The sequence below is a fragment of the Gracilinanus agilis genome, chromosome 1 (assembly GCF_016433145.1).
Source record: "Gracilinanus agilis isolate LMUSP501 chromosome 1, AgileGrace, whole genome shotgun sequence".
Lineage (NCBI taxonomy): Eukaryota > Metazoa > Chordata > Mammalia > Didelphimorphia > Didelphidae > Gracilinanus > Gracilinanus agilis.
In genome coordinates, this window is record NC_058130.1 from 27,908,829 (window position 1) to 27,927,293 (window position 18,465).

Below are 18,465 nucleotides of genomic sequence, written 5' to 3' on the forward strand. Positions count from 1 at the left end.
GGGAGGAGAGAGCGGCGGCGGCGGCGGCGGAGGCGGCGCGAGCGGCGGCGGCGCCTCCACCTCCGCAGCCACAATGGCGACCGTCGGGGAGCGCAGGTCTCTGCCCAGTCCGGAGGCGATGGTCGGACAGCCGTGGAACCACTGGGTAGAGGCTGCGAAACTTCCTGGGAAGGACGGTGAGGATCCCTTCCTCCCCCACCCGCCTGCCTTCCGCCCTGCGGGCTCGGCTCGCCCGGGCCCCTGCCCTGTTCGAGCCCCTGCCCCCGGGGAGGGTCGCCCCTGCCCTGCCCCGGGCTGGATACCGGCGTGCGCCGCGCGCACCACGCCACTGACCCGCCGCTCTGGCCGCTGTCTGTCTTTCTCTTTCCTAGGACCCGAATTGGAGGAAAGTTTGAAGGAGTTTGGGAAAAACCGCGAAGTAATGCGGCTGTGCAGAGAAGGTGAGTTCTCCCGGCCCGAGCTGCCCGGGGCGAGTTCGGGGCCAGAACTTAGCCTTCCTCACCTGTCCGGACTGCCCCCCCTTCCCCGCAGTGCCCGGGGAACCCCGGGGCCGGGTGGGGGTGGGGAAGGGGCGGGGCCGGAGCTATTGAAGGCTCTCCTTTCTGAGGTACTTCCTCCAGCTCCTGAGCATCCTCTGCCCCGACGTGGGTGGAGGGGTCCTGCCCCTTAGGGACCGGCTGCCCGGAAACCGGGCGACTCTGGTGTCTCAAGGAAGGCACCCTCTCTGGAGCTGAGTCTACCGTATCCCTGCAGTAGAGAGTGTTTCAGAAGTCATTTCCGAATCAAGTTGGGGACACTAAAAAAAAAACCCGAATAGTGGAAACTTGTTGGATTTATGTGCAGAAGTTTGGGGTGAGATGCCGTCACTCAACCTACCCAAACCTGTATTTAGGGCCAATAATTAGGTCTGAATCTAGTTGTTATAGCCGTTTTCTAGCTTTGCTTGAATCTGTTTCTGATAAGGGTGGCTCTTGGAAGGGAACAGGTGCGAGGAATCCCTGGGGCCCCCCTGGTCAAGTTGAAGGCTTCTCCCTGAGACGAGAGGGAAGGCAGCCTAGTGCCCTGTCCCGCCGAGGAGGCCCCAGAGCACCGCACTGCTTCCAGAGCAGAGAGTTTGGGTGTTTTCTCCCCAAGCTCCTTGATTTTTTTCCCCACCCCAGGTCCTAGGCTCAGTGCCTGGGGCCATGAAGCAGCCCAGTGCTTGGGTGCCATTTTCAAAGGTCAGATCAGCCTCTTGTCACCATTTGCTGCCTGGAGCTTTTACTGGGGTTTGTGGTGCCACTTGTGGAGTTTGGAGCACTGGGGGGGGGCGATTGAGATTTTCTGATTGGAGTGCATCACGGAACAAATAAATTGATTCTGAAATGAGAATTGCTATGAAAAAGGAGAGAAGGAAGCCCAGCCCTTGTCAGAGATGTTGCAATAGGAAAAATCAGTTGTTAGTCCGGTTTTGGTGCTGAATTGGCAGCCAGCTTCAGCGTTAAAAACATGAAGTTGTTGTGGGGGATATTCCTCAGAGATCCTCAAATAGGGGAGCTGTTTTAGGAAAGCCTGAAATCTGGGGAGCTGCCCTGGCTATGGGCCCAGGGTCTCCCAAAGGGTTCTTGATCTGCTTGAAGCCCCTTTGGGATCCTCCTGGAAGGACCCCCTTGGAATGCCCTGTTTGGGTTTCTGTATTCCTGACCCTGGTCCTTGAGTTCTGGACCTACTTAGTTGATGCATCTTCCTCTGCCCAGGGGCTGGTATAGGGTAGGCACTCAATAAATGCAAATTATCTGCAGCTATTTCCCCAATTAAAGAGCTGAGGTGTATACTCTGTTAAGCAGGCTCCCACTTAAGGTGTCTGTGGCTCTATTCCAAAGCCAGTTATTCATGGGATTTGGGATTGCATTTTACTTGGGCTCCTTCGTTCATACATCCTTTCTGGAAAGGAGTAGAGGAAGCTCTTATTGGGTCTCCTGTCATTTGCCAGTTCGAGACTAACACAGGTTGTTCATGATGAGGCGCTCAGAAAGAGGCAGATCCATGTTCTAAATCCTCAAAGATCATTTCTGTTCAGGGCAGTTTTATTGAGTGCATTTTAGTTCTTTGACAGCTGATAATCCTATGACATGTACACCTTAAGGCCCTTAAGAAGGAGATTGGATTAACCAGAACACTCCATCCCCTGACGACAAGACTTTCCTGTTTGTTTGTCCATCTTCCTAGCGGCTCAGCTCTGTGGTAGGGATAAAGGCACCCACCGCACCAGCTCTGCTTTCAAGGACTTTGTGAGCCAATGGAGAAGAGGCTTCCCAGTGACCAGCGAGCCTCGAGGGTCACTGGCACCGGCGTGTGGCCTAGAGGCCCCGATAAAGAAAAGGGAAATCCCTGCTCTGGGAGCTCCCGGCCTCAGGAGGGAGGCGAAGCTGTATTGGGGATCATCAGCTGAGGGAAGGCCTTCCACTAGGGGATCAGGAGGCTCTGAGAAGGTTTCAGAGAAGGGTGGTTGGAGCTGGGATTTGGGTATCATCTGGGTAGGAAGGTGAGAGAAGGCAGGGCGGCCTAGGCATTTCCCCAAAGAGCATTAAAAAGGGTGACCTGCAAACCAGAGGCAGGATGTAAACTGCACTGGGTCCACCAAGCGTTTTCCCAGGGAAAAAAGTGAAAACTTAACTTCCATTAATACCCAGGAACTGTTTGTTCATTCATAGGAACCCCTTTTCTCTGCTCCCACCTGAACTCGCTCTCTTCACACAGATTATTCCAAGTTAGTTGTAGTTTCTAATTGGATTTATTTGGGCTTTTTGGAGGTCGCTCTGTTTCCTTTCTTAGCATATCTGGAGTTTTTTAACCTCACCTTCGTTTTGTACTGTAATCTTTAATGACATATGATGGTAGTGATTTCTGTAGGAATTTTTGTGTCATATTTTTATATTTGTAAACGAACACATTACAAAGAAAAGATGACTATTCTCTTGAGTCTTCTTAAAAAACCAGGCTAATGCATGAAATATTGAATTTTACCCAAATTAACTTTCTATGCAATTAATAGGAAGAATGTTAATCCTAGCATATTAGATCCAGAAGGAAGCTTAGACATAATCCGGTTCACTCATTTTACATTTGAGGAAGTGACTTAGGACCCTTAGTTTTAAAGCCGGAAGGGACCTTGGGGACCCCTCTAATCCAGGGGTGTCATGACAGTGCTAAATCATAAGGAAGGGCCCTGATCAGCCCATTGAACAGCACTTTTACTTAGAAAGCCACACAGTGACATCATCTAGGCTCCCTCGTGTTTTCATTTCTTTCGTTAAATATTTCCCAGTTACCTTTTAAATTGGTTCCATGGCCTCACTGGGAGGCCCGTCTGGCCTCCACAGCCCAGCTCCATTCATGGCCCAGATGAACTAGGTAGAAGGGGAGCAGAGCTTTCAGCCATTCCAAACTGGACGCTTCCACAGTCACGGGGGAGCGAGGCCTTGGGCCAGTGGGCCTCTTTGTGGACCCTTCTTTGGTCTCCTTTGTGAGGGGTTCGAGGTGCTGCACGGTGAGCCCGCGCGTACTTCTCAGGATGAAAGGGGGAATGGCTCTGCTAGCCTAGCCCGCGGAGGCTCTTTGACTAGATGCCCAGCTTTTAACTCATTTCTTTTGGAAAGAAGGCTAGAGAAGTTGAATTGGCTGTGTGGAGGGGGGGAGGGTTGACCATCTCCAGAGATGGCTCCACCTTGATTCCAGTTAAAGCCACAGTCTGGAGTGGGAGACCCTGGGGGAGGGGAGGGGAGGCTGGGGGGAGGCCTTCCCTTTGTGGGCCCCCCCTCCTGTCTTAGCACTATCCAGGAGTGCAGGCTGTCCTTGGTCTGGGATCGAAGAGGGACAGAATGTTTTCTTTGAGTCAGACCCGTCCCTGGGTAGGTACAGGAAGCTCCCTCCTTGCCCAGATAGGTACGGCAGGGTCAATAAACCGGGAGCTCCTGGAGAGCATCTTCTGCCTTTCTCTGCATCCCGTGGCAGCTTGGGTAATAGTGTGAGCTTGTCCATTGACTGACCCAAGCCCTCTCTGTCTCCCCCTCTCCCTCTCCTCAGTGCGGTGCTGTAAGGATGGTAGCAAACAGACCCCGAGGCAGAGGGCAGTCGGTGCTGCTGTGTGAGTGGGCAGCTCTCTGTCACGGACTCTGTTTTACCTCCTCTCGGCGCCTCCCTGCCCATCGGGGAGTCTTGGGCATTCCTAGAGGGCACAGAGATGGATGAATTGCTTTTAAGAGATACTAAATACTTCTTTTTATTTTCCATCTGCATCATTCTTAAATATTAGAATTTATTCCTCTTAATTTTAAATGAAAAAAGCCTGCGTAGGCTTTGGGCTCAGGCAAACCAAGCAGCCAGTCAGACCTCTCACCCTGCTCGGAAGGCTGGCGTCACACAGCATCCAGGCCTGGAATAGAATTCAGCAAGTCTGATGCCTGCTGCCGTTTGCCATTCATAGTCACTGGAAAATGGAGATTACCTAGAAGAGCCTCAGTGCCTCCTCTGAGTGTGAGTCACATCAAGTGATTGTTACTGCTTTGCTTTGTTTTTTCACATTTAGTAATCAAAGAAAAAGTGAGGAGTGGATTTGTGTCTTTAGACTTTTGGACAGAATCCCTGTTTGCTTGTGAGGTTTTGAACATGGCCGTGCCCTTCCCGGGACTCCTCTGGTGTGGATGAGTGGAGGGGCCTACAGAGCCCTGAGCTGTCCTGTGCCTGGCGGTCCCCTTTCTTGGGGGACCCTGGTTCAGGCTGCCATTTTTCCTACTGTTGGGTCTTCACCCTTCTGTGGTTTGATTCTTCCCTCATACGTCCCAGCAGGAAGACTCAGAATACCTCATCACTGAAGTTGCTGCTGTTTTCAGTTTGCTAGCCTTAGCCTGGAAAGAGCTCCAGCTGGATTTTTTTTTTTTAATTTTAAAAAATAGATATTGCAGCTTCTTTTTGTTCTGAGGCGGGCAGCAGGCTTTTCAGATGTGCTATAATCAAGATCAGATTTGGATCTGGAAGGAACTGGAGAAGTCATCTGGTTTGTTTTGCAGATGAGGAAACTGAGTCCAAGAGAGATTGTTGTTGCCCAGAATCTCCCAGGTAGAAAGTGGCAAAGCCAAGGTTCGGGCCCAGGTTCTTGGTTTTGCTCTCTTGATCCCAAAGCTGAGGGTGGGGTAACATTGTGTGTTTTTAAGATAACCATATATTGGTATTGTTTTACCTTGTGTTGGAGAAGCCCAACGACCTCATTTTGGGATAAGACAAAACTGCTGGGAAATTTGGTAAACAGTATGGCGGACACGAGGTAGAGACCAATATCTGAAACCTTCTAGAAGGTCAAGATGGGCTACCAGAAGGAAATTAAGGGAACAGGGAAGCGTTTGCTGACAGGTCTGTGGAGAAGGGAAGAATTTATGATCCGATGAGAGAGGGCACTGTAAGATGTAAAATGAGGGATTTTTGATTATATTAAATTAAAAGACTTTTGTACAAACAAAACAAACGGAACCAAGATTAGATTGAAACAAACTGGGAAAGAATGTTTATAACCAGTTTCTCTGATACAGTTTGTTTCCTTTAGTTCTCCTTCCTCCCCTTCCCCCTAAGCCAGCCTTTACAAGGAGAATAAAGAGGGGGAACCCCAGTCCATTCACATTGCCCCCCACCACCTTCACCTCCCCCAGGGAAAAGGAAGGAAGAGAACATGGTGGGTCAGTGAGGAGAGAGTCGTGGGGGCACTGCATTCCCTCCCAGCAGCGTGGCTGACCCAGCTTGGGGGGTCCAAGTTCTCTAGTAAGTGGGGTTTGGGATGGAGCTAGTAACCTGCTCGGGAGTCTCAGGCACAAGAGGAGCCCCAAGTTCACCGTGAGGCTTCTCAAGTGTTCTTTCTTCCAGAAGGCAGAATCCAGAGAGAGTCCCAGAGGCTGTCAGATAGGGAGAAATGGGACCCTGGAGGGGAGACAAGTTCTGAAATCTGCCCCCCCCTTCCAAGGTGCCCAAGGGGGACATCCCGGGCCCTCAGGGGTTCTTCAGGGAGGCCTTTGGCCTCTTCTCCTACCTTCCTAGATGCTTGTTCATTGACCGAAGTAGTCTTGGGGCAGTGAAAGAAAGCATCCCTGTTCTAATGGTACAGTGGCAACCTTCGGTTTAGATTTCCTCATTTAAAAAAAATATTTTATTATGGCCATTCTTTTTTATATGTTGGTGAGTCTACATTTCACAAATGGGTGACTTGTAGCAAAGTAGATAATAGTTCCTGCTCTGGTGTCCTGCAGACCCGAGTTCAAATTCACCTTACAAGCTGTGTAACCCCTAGCAAGTCACTTCTCCCCGTTGGCCTCCGTGTAAAAGGAGCCTGAGAAGGGAATGGTAGAGCCAGAGCGCTCCCTTGGCCAAGAAAACTCTTCCTCCTGCCGGGATCGAGCCTTTCTTAGAACAGAGAAGAGTAGTGAACAGGCAACATGGGCTCGGACTCCGGACGTCCTCTAAACTACCTGTTCTCTGGGACCCTCAGGATCTTTTAGTTTTTATAAATTAAGTCAGATTCCAGGCAGAGAGGATTGATATGCTGGGCCTGGAGGCAGGAAGACCTGCATTCAAGTCCTGCCACTCCAGCTGTGTGACCTGGGCAGGTCACTTCCCTGACCCTCAGTCTCTTCATTTGCAAAATGAGGATGATAGTGGAGATGAAAGGAGGAAGGCCTGCTTTGTAGCCCTGGAGGCTCCCTGTGGGGGCTTCATGTCTGAAGTCAAACCTTTTTAGTTTTCTCCATTTTCTCCTAACTGGGGTTTCAGCCTCCCTGCAGGCTTTGGGGCTTTCCAAGATTTTGCAGAAATTCTTCCCAAACCGCCTTCCTGGGGGCAACAGAGGCTCTTGGGAGATGTCACTGCCTGGATAGATCCCTGCCCCGGCCTGCCCCACTCCACCTCTGGCTACCCCATTTTAAGAGGGATTCTAGCAGGGAGTGCTTAGAGATCCCTAGATGAGGAGGAGGAACCTCCATCTAACCAGCCCCACCAAGCCTCCATCCAAGGGAATTCTGGACAGACCTGAGCCGCCATCATCGTCATTGTCATCGCAGGGCCTACAAGGCCCGGCTGGCCCTTTGTGCCGGGCAGGAGTCGGAGGCTTTTTTCCTTTATGGGCCATTTCCAGGAACTCGGCCCTGTGGGGGTCAGCGGAGAGTGGAAACACTGTAGAAAAAGAAACATTTAAAGTATAGAAGCGGAAAAGTGTAAAAAGGGAAACAAGCTTGAGGAGAATGTAGTGAGCACAGCGGGGGGCCGTGACTAAACTGCTTCACGGCTCCCCTTCTGGCCTTTGGGGGCTCCGATGCTTCCGGGATCTTTTGGCAAACTTTAGCTTTTTACTTAAACTTTTAAAAAATTGTTTTTATTTATGGTATTAAAAGATAAAAAATGTTCATATTGTATAGGACTAAACCTACGTTGTCTGCATTTCTGAGTTTCTAGATTTTTCCTCGGGCAGCGCATGTGGCTTCACAGAACTCTCCCCAAATTCCCATTTAGCGCCTGAGGCTGCCCCACGCTGTGGGGAAGGCCCGCCGGCGGCCCTTCCCCGGAGCAGGTGCCGGTACACAGCTGAGGCAGGCTTTTCGGCCTGGCTTTCTTCTGGTGGGCTTTGGCTCTGCCGGGGTGTTTTGGGGTTTCTGGGGGGCGGCACCTCCCTAACAGGAAACCACGTGGGAGTCAGGCTTGAGGTCACGCCATGGCCGTGGCCGCCCTCTTTTTCATCGATGGAGTAAATATTTGTGTTCTTGAAAATGGCTCATTGAATGATATTTGAGAAAATGGCTGTTGGTTCTCCAGGTCCAGCCCAGCCTCCAGCCCCAGGCCAGCCCCGTGGAGGGCCCTCAGGATCGGGCCCTTTCCTGGGCGTCTGTCCGGGGCGTCTGTCATGTCTCTCTGCGTCTTTGTTGGACACCTTCCTGTGTGAGGCCTCGTGGAGGGCAGGTTCTGGGCTTCCTACTTTCTGCACTTCAGAGCTGCGGCCTTGGGGGGATTTGGGGAGAAGAAGCTCCCCGTCCGGGGCCAGGAGCGAGGAGGAACCAGACCCCTTCCCGGAGGGGCGGGATCGAGCCAGGCCGCTGCAGAAGGACAAGGCCTGTTCCGGCTTCCGCTGGAGGCTCTGCGTCAGGACTGCCCCGAGTGGCTCCGGAGCGTCGGGCCGGCCGGGAGCCCAGTGCCGAGGAGGAAGGTGGACTCGGAGCCGAAGCGTGCAGGCCAGGAGGGAGAGAAGGACAGCGTCAGCCACTCGAGGACTGCCCTTTGTCTGTTGGGAAGAAGAGCCGCGGCCGTCCAGCCAAGGGGCGGCCGCAGTCACTGACCGGGCTGGGGATGGGCCTGGGCTGTTCTTGCCCAACCCCCCTCCGGCCTGGTCCAGGCCTCGCCCAGCGGCTCGGGGCCCTCCTCCCGGGGGCCGTGGAGATGCGCTTGAGGCTTCCCTCCATTTTGGATATCCGGTTCTGGGTTAGCATCAGCGCTCGGAAGTGGCCCCGTGAAGCCTTCCTCGGGCCAGGCTGGGAGCCTGAATGGCGGCGAGCCTGCGCTCGGCCCCCCTTTTCTGTCTGAACTCGGAGACGCGCCGTCGTTCTCACCCTGCGAGGCGTCGCCTCTGAGGAGCTCGGCCGGAGCCAGCCTCGGCCGGCCAGTGGCCCGGAAGGCTCTGCTTCTCTCTCGCCGCGCCGCCTGCAGCCCTTTGGGACGCGGCTGGTTTTCTTGGTTCTTGGCTCAGCGACCACTCGGGGCCTCCCAGCTAGGAAGGGTCTGAGGCCGCCCTTGAACCCTGGACCGCCCGGCGCTCCATCCGCTGATGTAATTGGGGGGATGCAGGGAATCTCTTTAAGGAGGAGGCAGAGGCGTGGCGCTGCCCCGGAGTCCCAGCCTCTTCCCGAGGCTCCTCTTTGCCGCCTAAGTGAAGGTCCTGAGGATGGCAGAGCCTCCCCCGTGGGGTGTCCCAAGGAGTCCACTAGATTGGAGATGGCGTTCAATGTCTCCCCCAGCCTGGGTGGCTTTACTCACCCTCAAGAAGAGGCGTCAGGTTGGCTCCACAAAAGGACATGAGAGAGCTGCAGGGAGCGAGTGCGAGAGCTCAGCTCGCGGCTCCTCATGGGCTCCCTCATGTGGCGGCCTCCGGACCTCCTCCCTCTCCTTCACCGTCTACCCCCCGGGGATGCCGATGTGGGCTCCGGCCCGGCCCCTTGCGGGGGAGATCCAGGAGCCCCCAAAGCCCCTTTGGCGGGGGACAATGGCCGCGGCTAACTCAGTTTGTGGGACCCCCTGGCAGGGCGGCATCTCTGCCACTTGGGCTGTGCCCAGGGCCGGCCCAGAGGGCCCAGGACTGTCCGAGGAGGTCACAGCTGCGCTCTGCAAACCTCAGCGGGCCTGAGCCTGGCGTCCCCCCAGCGTCCTCCCCGCACGGCCGGCCTGTCCAAGAATCTCGGCCCAGGCGGCGGGCCTTGGCGGACGATCCCCGGCGAGCTGCTGCCCACAGGAGTGCTGGCCGTGGGGCCTTGCGGAGTCAGGGGTCTGCCGGGTGCCCCCCGATGGCCGCCCACAGCCGGCAGGCAGCGGCCGGGATTGGAACTCGGGGCTCCTTGGCCCGGCCCTGAGCTCCGGCGTCCACCCGGGCTGGGCTCACGGAGGGGAGGCCTCTGGGCGGGCCAGTGAGGCCAGTCGGGGCTGCTCAGACGGGCGCCGAGTCCTCGCGGGGCCGCCGTTTCCCTCGAGGGAGGAGGGAGGCCGCATTGCCATCCAGTGTCTGAGGCTGCATTCAAACGTGGGTCTTCTCGAGGCCAGGCCAGGCACCGGCCGCCACTCCACCAGCCTGGGGGGCAGCCCTGCTGGGAGGGGCACCTTCTCTCCTCTGGCGTTAAACACGCACCGGCCACCCGGCACTGTGGGGGATGGGCCCTCACCGGGGGCCTCTGGGCTGCTTCTCACGGTGCTGACCGGCGTCCCTCCTGGGTCAGCAGCTTCTCTGGCAGTCACAGGCCAGGGGCCCCCGGGGACACTGGTCGGCTCGGACCTCGGCCTGTCCAGCCCGACTCCCGGGAAACTGTCCTCGGCTCCCCTGCCTGAGCCGGCCACGTCCTGCCGGGCCCAGCCTGGCTCTCTGTCTGGATTCCCTGACATCCTGGCAGCCTTCCTAGAGGAGGTGGCGCCCTTTGGGCATTGCGGGCACCACAGGCGCTGCGACCATCGCCCCGACTGCTGCTGCTTGTGGGGAGAGAAGGAGCAGGGAAGCGCCAGGATGGGGCCACCCCGCAGGGTCTAGGGAGTCCCGAGTTCAAATCCTTCCTCACAGGACTAGCTGTGTGGCCTTGGGCCAGTCACTTCACCCTGTTTGCCCAGGTTTCCCGATCTGTCATTTGAGCTGGAGAAGGCGGGAAGCCCTCCGGGATCTTCAGGATGAGCGCCCTGAAGGGACGGCCTTGAGGGCCCACCTGGAGGCGGAGCCGGGTCTGGTCCCTGCAGCCAGGGGAGGCCCCGCGCCCCAGGGCCCGTCCTGCAGGGGTGAGAGGGTGATTTGTTGTTCTTTGGCGTCCAGTGTGTGCCTCGGCCCTGGAGATGGCCGGCCCGAGTTCTGATCCCGCTTCTGCCCTCACTAGCTCTGCTGTGGGCCCTCCCTTCTCCGCCGTCTGCTTCTGCTTCCTCATCTATGAAGTTGGGGGACGCGAGACCTTCCCCGGGGGTCAGGGGGCCCTCTGGGCAGTCACTGCCTTTCGTGTTCGTCCTTTGAGACATCTTGTGAACTGGACCTGGACGCGCTGACCCTTGCCTGGGCCCCAGCACAGAAAGGTGTCGGGCCGGGTGGATGGGTAAGGGACTTGTCCAGGGTCACCTAACTTGTCCGGGTCTGAGGCTGGCCTGGAGTCAGGGAGAGGAGGCCGACCCCAGGCTGCGCTCCGTCCCTGGAGGCTCCCGAGGCCTCCCCTGAGCCTTTCCCCTCGGTGGTCCCAGGCCGGCCCAGAGCTCTGCAGCCGCACGTCTTTGGGGCGTCGTTTCCATTTTCACGCCGTGGATGTATTGGAAGCCATCTTGGCCCTGATGGGGCCCCAGATCCGCAGTGGGAGGTTCTCAAGTCCGGCCTCCTGGCCTCGTGTGTGGTGCCGGCCCGTGTAGGCCCAGAGAGGTCCCCCGGGCCAGGGGTGCCACCTAGAGCCAAAGGCAAGATCCGAGCCGGGAGAGGGGAAGCTGCCTGCGATCAGGACCCGTTCCTGAGGCCAGAGAGGAGGGAGTCCCCTCCCAGAGGCTGCCGGGGCCCCACTTCCCCAGGCCCCCGGGGCCCTCCTCCTCAGGGGACTCTTCACAGAACCTCAGGAGGGAGAGTCCGAATCTGGGGAAAGCGAGGCTGCTCCCTGCCGTGTAGACACTCTGTAGGAGCTCCGACCTTTGCTCGGAACTTCTCGGCCTCCGTTTCTGAATTGTAACTGTGAAGTCAGGAGGCTGGATTGGAGGCTGCTGTTTGGGGGCGTCCGGGGCCCCCTGTGCTCACGGGCAGCTTTAAGCAGATCTAGAGGCAAACAGAAAGTGCCAGAAAAGGATGCGTTGGGGAGGGGTTTTGTGGTTGTTTTTAAAATGGTTCATTTTCTAAATCTCTAAGAAATTCCATTCTGCACGAGGCGCTTCAGAGAGCCCCGAGGCCCTCGGAGGGGGGGCGCAGAGCGCTGCCCGCCCCAGAGCCGCCTTCCCGGCCGGCAAGGACAGGCCTTCTGGCCCGGCCACTGCCCGACATCTTTCACTCAGAGCTTGGAGGGAAACTTCCAGTGCTGAGAAGGGGAACGTCGACACCCCAAGCCCAAGCCCAAGCCTGGCTCGGAACCACCGTCCCGGCTCACCCACCCACGCCCGGAGCAGGGATTTGAGCGCCTCCGCTGTGGGCTCGCCGCCGGCTTCCCAAGCAGGACCTGTTTTCTGAGGGGGGCTCCGACCGTTTATCCGTGCGGAGCTGGGGGAGCCTCATCCCCAACCGCGGAGCTGCCGCGACTCCGGGGGAGGCCGCTTGTGCCCTGCCTGCCGCCCGAATGGCCGGCCTGTTCCTGGGGCCATCATGAGCCACATGCCGGGCAGTGGCACTCGCCGTGCGGGGCGGCGTGGTGGCAAACGGGGCCGACCCGTCAGCCTTCAGCGGCCTCTCGGGCTGAGGCTGCCCAGCGAGAGCCTTCCCAGAGAGACGAGAGGGGCCTCGGCCCCCCACGGGCCTCCATGGGCCTCCGCATGTGCCCCCGCGGGCCTCCCTGCAGCCTCTGTCCTCCTGATGTCCAGAAGAGTCGGGGTGGCTGGAGAAGCTGGCCGGCCCGGGGAGGGCAGATGGACACTAGTGGCCAGGCCGCCCTGGACGCTCGCCGAGCCTTCCAGCACGTGGGCTCCCTCTGGGCCGGCGCCGGGCCTCCGCCTGCCCCTCTCTGGCTCAGAGTTGCCCGGCCAGCACGTGTCCTCGTCACGACGCAGGAGCCTCCTCACACGAGCGCAGACGCTCCTCCCCGGCTCGGGAAACACGCCAATGTACACGCGGCTCCCACACGGCCGTCCCGCGTCTGCGGCCACGACAGCCCACCCGGGCTCGGACGGTGGCGGAGCTCTTCGGTATGTGACGGCACAGAAAGTGCGCGAACACGCGTGTGCTCAGCCAGCGGCAGGAAGGGGCGTCTTACGTAAATTGCTGTGCAGATTCTGGGCTGATAAAAGGGAAGAAATTCTCATTTTTCACACATTTAATAAGAAATAGGAAGAGAAATAGGGTTTCTGCCCAAGACGCCGAGAATAGACCCGGAACTCTGCGCTGCGCTCCGAGGGAGGGCGAGGCTGGAGCTTTGAAGGAGCTGCACAGCCCGGATTCTCTCCAAACATGGCATGAGCCGCTCCCTTACAGGCCCCGGAGAAAAGAGCCGGAGCCGGTGCACTCCTGGGTCCTCGGCCTCCTGCTCGGCCTCACGAGCTCCGCTGGATGAAACGGGCAGCCGAACGACCCGGGAAGGCAGCGAATGGCGGTTCGAGCAGCCTTGATTCCGGTTCCGCGTGGCCGGCGCCAAGAATGAGCCCCCAGGCTCGCCTGGGCTAGAAAGAATCCAGGCCGCTCGCCTGCTGCTTGTCCTGGGCGTCTTCTCGGACACTCAGAGCCTTTCCGAGGGAGCCGCACAGGCCTCGCCTGCTTCTTGCAGACGGCTTTATTGAACCGTGGAGGCCATGAGTGGACCCACTTCCATCTGATGCCGCCCAGTCTAGAGGCCGGCGGAAAGGGAGGGAGCTGGGGGGAGGCGCCATTCCCCCCCCCCCCCCCCCCCGTGCCCAGCCCTCCTGCCATGTGGGGGAGGGGCGCCCCAGGAGGAGGATCTGAACTCGGCCCTCAGCTCTTTCCCTCCCTCCCTCCCTGTCCTCTCTGAAGGACGACTTTGCCTCGACTTTACTGAGATGAAAGTGAAGTTCAGTCTCTGCTCGAGTTCTAAAGGTTTTGGATGAGTTTCTGATGGCGGATGGAGTCGAGGCTGCCTTGGTGTTTCTGCCCTTTGGGGTCTGAAGGCCATTTAAATGGCTGTTTTGGACTCTGCCTGGAGAATGAGGGCTGCCTTCGACTTCTGTCTGTCCATCCTGGGGAGGGAGAATGCCACGGACTGCTCTGTTGGCTCTTGGCCCCTTTCAGTGGTAAGTTGTATTCTCCAAAGTCATTTTATCAGAGAACGGCCGGGCGAAGGTTCAGCCCTTTGCTTCAGTCAGATACGCCGAAGCTCCCGTCAGAACGCTCGAACTGCCTCGCGGCGTCCCGAGAATCTGTAGAAATGTTTGCTGGCGGCCGGAGGGATCCTTTGTGAAGGACGTTCCTGGTCCGGTTTCGAACCCAACGTAGAAGCCGAGAACCTTCTTGTCCCGACGGATCGATGCCGTCTTTGGGGCTCCGAGTTCAGCTTCCGCCCTGAAATGGGAGGCTTCATTCTAAGTCACTCGTTGCCGGCGTCTGTTCGCAGTGACTTAGAAGTTTTATTTGTAGCTCCACGCCTGGAATCGCCCCGAACAGTCCCACCAACGCCGGGGCTCTGGCGGGGATTCCTTTAGAGGGCGGCTGGCAGAGGGCCGCCACGGCCCGCTCCGTCACACAAGTCTCCCACGGCGGCTCCAGCTCCGGCCGGCTTGGGGGTCCTTTGAGCTCGAGGTGCCTCCGAGGCGGCCTCTCGTTGGCGGGGAGGCGGGGGGGGGGGGGGCCACTTCGGAGCCTCGTCCAGCGGGGGCCGCGGCCGAGCCCTGAGCGCTCTCTTCTCTCTTGCAGACATGCCCATCTTCGGCCTCTGCCCGGCCCACGACGACTTCTACTTGGTGATGTGCAGCCACTGCAACCAGGTGGTCAAGCCGCAGGCCTTCCAGTCGCACTACGGTAAGTCGCGGCCGCTTGGGGGGGCGGGATAAGGAGGCGGCGGCCCTTCGGCGCCCCTCCTCGTCCGGAGCTCCTGCCACAAGCGCTCACTCGTGGATGGGGGTCCTGCGGGCGCAAAGCGGGCCACAGAACACCACAGAGGGGGGCGCCCTGAGCCCGACGGGCCCTTCCCCATCCTGCAGGGCCAGCGTGAGGAGCGGGGAGGGAGGGAGGGAGGCCGTCGAGCAGGGACCCCCGGGCTCGTCTGGCCTGGAGCGGCGGCCAGAGAAAGGTAGAAGGACGGAGGCGAGGAGGCAGAAGAAGAGGCTGGACAGCACAGCCGCAGGCTGGGGGGAGGCTCCGGCCTGGGATGTTCAGTCTTCTGCGGGTGCGCTATCGGGGGGCACCTTGGCAAAAGGACCTGCGTAGCCTTGGCCGCGAGGAAGACTCCACGGGAAGTCACGCGTGCTTCCCCGTGAGGTGCGGCACACACACGTGCACAGGCGAACATGGTCCCGGGAGGCCCCCAGAGGGAAGCCCGAATGAGAGCAGCACATGGAAGGGACCCCGGCACGAGGGCTCAAACCCTTCCCGGCTCTCAGCCGCCCTTACGGATTGGGGTGCGTCTGCCCCCCTCCCCCAGGCCTCCGGGCCGCATCACCTCCGGAGAGCAGAGAGTCCGCCAGCCGGTGTGCGTGTCTGTGCGTGTGTCAGCGTGTGCTGAGCCCGGTCCTCCCTCCTGCTTCGGTCCAGTCTCTGTGGGTCCGGCCCGCCCTGGGATCCCTCGTGTGTCCTTGCTGCTCCCCCTCCCTGGCCCGCAGCACATCTCTGAAAGTCAGGCACCTCCAGACTGGCCAACTGGAGCCTGCCTGGTCTCTGGGACCTGCCAAGGGCCTCTTCTCCTTCCTGAGCCCAGGCTGCCGCTCCGCCCGTCCTCCTCCTTCCCTGCCTCCCCGCCGCTGGCGCCATGGCCGAGCCGGCCTTCAGGTCCGCTCTGCGCCCTGCGGAACCAGCACGAGCGGGTCCTTCCTCGCATCTCTGGTCTCTGCTGGCGTGCTGGGGCCCAGGGGGCCCGGCGCAGCTCCACGGGGCTCCCCCAGCAGGGCCCCTCCAACATGGGCCTCCCTCCTTCCTTGTCTCTTGTACCTCAGACGTTCTAGTCTGCCTTTCCCTCGGGGACCTCAGGGATGGGAAGCATTTTTTCACATGACTAAAGATAGTTTCAGTGTCTTCATTGGGGAATGCCTCAGTTCTTACAAATTTGACTCCCTTCTCTAGATGTTGAGAGTTAGAGATGCCTCGTATGAAACGTCGTCCCCAGTTTTTAATTTTTCTTTAAATCTTGCTTGCATTGGTTTAATGTTGAGTTTTATCCCTTAAAATCAAGTGTCCTGAGGACTCTCCTGGGGCTGCCCTTCTCCCTCCCTCCTTTCCCTCGAACAGTAGTGCTTAACCTTTTCAGTGTGTGGTGGACGTCTTGGGCAATCTGGTCAGACTCCTCAGAATTTTTGTTGTGTGTGTTCATAATGAAAAGAAATGCTAAATTTCAGAGAGGGGTTAATGAGAAGAAAAATGTCATTTTTTTCCCTTATCCAGGTACCTAGACTCTTCTCCCCCTCTCCCTTCCTCCTCTTTCCTTCTCCCTCCCCTCCCTCTATTTTCTTCTCTTCTCTCTTTCTCCCTCTAATCTCTCTCTCTCTCTCTCTCTCTCTCTCTCTCTCTCTCTCTCTCTCTCTCTCTCNTTTCTCTGGCAAGACCAGTGAAAGGATGAAAGAAGCAGAAAAAAGGCTCACCCCTGCATACAAATATCATCCCTTTAAACTATGCATGACTTCTGAAACCCTGGCAGAATCAATTAGTTCCTAGAGCAGTGGATTTAGAGTCTGGAATATCGATATTCAGATCTTGCCTCAAACACTTAACCAGCTGAATGATACTGGGACTGCCTCAGTCTGTAAAATGAAGGATTGGACTCAATGACCTTCCAAGATCCCTTCCAGCTTTAAGCTATAATCTCTCTGCAATACCAGTATTGTCAGAAAATTTTCTGCCTAACTCCCCACCTTCTCTCTCTCTCTCTCTCTCTCTCTCTCTCTCTCTCTCTCTCTCTCTCTCTCTCTCTCTCTCTCTCTCTCTCTCTCTTTCTTTCTCTGTTTCTTTCTCTCTCTTTTTCTCCCCCCCCCTCTTTCTGTCTGTCTCTGTCATTTTCTCTCTCTCACTCACTCACTCACTCATCTTTGGGTCCCAGCACATTGCAAGAGGTGACTTTATCCCCTTTAGGGCTATCTCCCACCCTGACCGCTGGTTCTCATCAAGAGTTTTGTGTACCTGCAAAAAAAAAAAACCACAGAACTTTGAAAATTGTCATTCTGGGCACTTTCCCTACTTGTTCTTGAAAAGTATTCATGTTGATTAGAGAGAAAATATATTTTCTTACCTTCAGTGAACATTTGTCCTTTTTAAAAATATTATGTCAAGTTGTAGGGAGGCCCCTTTCAGCTGTAAATCTCTGGTCTTCTGAATAAAAAATTATAGCATCTTATATACAATTCCTTCCAAAACAATTGGAGTATTGAAAAAAAAGCATGTTACTTTAAGAGTCAAATGTAATGGTTATTTTGAAACATTTCGCAGTTTATAATCCACAATAGTCATATACTTAATGTTATCTGTTCAACCTTTGGACAGTTTGCAGTTAACCCATATAATCAGTCAACAAACCTTTCTAAAGTTTGAGGTTGTCTCTTTCCCTGGTCAGATCCAGTTGTATTTTTGAGTGTCCACCTGAGAGGAAATCAAACAGTCTGTGGGGATCCGTGCATGAAGGGCCTCCCCCGGGGCCTTAGGGAGACCCAGACATTTAGTCTGGAAGTCTGCCCTGGAGGAGTTTTCCATCCTTTGGGGCTCCATCCTTTAGTCCTTCATTTCCTTATGTAGCACTTTGGATCTATAAAAGTTTTTGTGCATTTTGATAGAGTCCCAAATATTTTATGCATTTTGTAGTTATTTGAAATGAGATTTCCCTTTTTATCATTGCTTCTTACCTAGAGAAATACTATTCCTTCTTGAGGACTTACTTTATGGCCTGCAACGTTACTGAAGCTCTTAATTGTTTTGTTATCTTTGCTGATTCTCGAGGATTTTCTAAGTTAACTAGCATATCATCCGCAGATCGGGACAGTTTTTTCTCTTTTCTACCTGACTTTATGCCTTTGATTTCTTTCTTGTCCTTTTGCTAATGCTAGTTTTTCTAGAACAGTATCAAATAGTAGTGCGGAAAGTAGGTATTTTGCTTCACTCCTGTATTTATTGGAAAAGGTTCTTGTAAGTTCCCATTGCATGTGATATGCATGTGCTCTTTATGGTATTTTTTAAAGGTTCCTTTATGACTATACTTTGTAAAGTTTCTAACATAAAAGAGTTGTCCTTTTTCTGCTTCTTCTGCATCTGTTGAGAATGTGTAATTTTAAATATTTTGATTTTTAATGTGACTAATTATGTTGGTTATTTTTCTGATGTTGAACCATTCTTGCATCCCTGGTATAAAGCCTACTTGATTATAATAAGTTGTTTCTTAGATAAATCACTAGAATCTCTGACAAGATTTTGTTTAAAATGTTTGAGTTTGTGTTCATTAGTGATATTGGCCTGTCTTAATTTTCTTTCCATCTTTTTATCTTTCTCTGGCTTAGGTATTGGAACTATATTTCTCTCATAAAAGGATCCTGGGGTGGTGCTTACTTTCTCAGTTTTTGAGACTAAGTTGTCAAGTCCAATTTGATAGAATTCTCCTCTAAATCCATCAGGGCCAAAAGTTTTTCTTTAGTAATTCCTTTACAGTTAAATCTACTTACTTTTCAGATATTGAGTTATTTAAGATCTCTATCTGGTCTTTTGATAGCATAGATATTTTATAGTCTTGAAGGTATTCTAGTTTGTGTTTTCAATTTTGTTAGCATACTGTGTTCTATGTATTCTTTTTATTTTTTCTAATTTTGCTGTGATTTCACCTTCTTCATATGCTGCTTTTTAAATGTTGGCTTCTGTTCTCTTTTTAATTGTATTTTCTAAGAGTTGATCAATTTTATTGGCCTTTTCAG

At 55.2% G+C, this 18,465-nt stretch overlaps 1 protein-coding gene across 1 annotated transcript in view; it reads left to right on the forward strand.

Moving 5' to 3' along the window:
* ATXN7 (ataxin 7) overlaps positions 1–18,465 on the forward strand; it is a 62,317-nt gene that overhangs the window by 5,230 nt on the left and 38,622 nt on the right. The window contains exons 2-4 of the mRNA XM_044675713.1: positions 6–176; positions 372–440; positions 14,282–14,386. Coding sequence (XP_044531648.1) covers positions 6–176; positions 372–440; positions 14,282–14,386 — 345 coding nt within the window. The remainder of the gene's footprint in view (positions 1–5; positions 177–371; positions 441–14,281; positions 14,387–18,465) is intronic.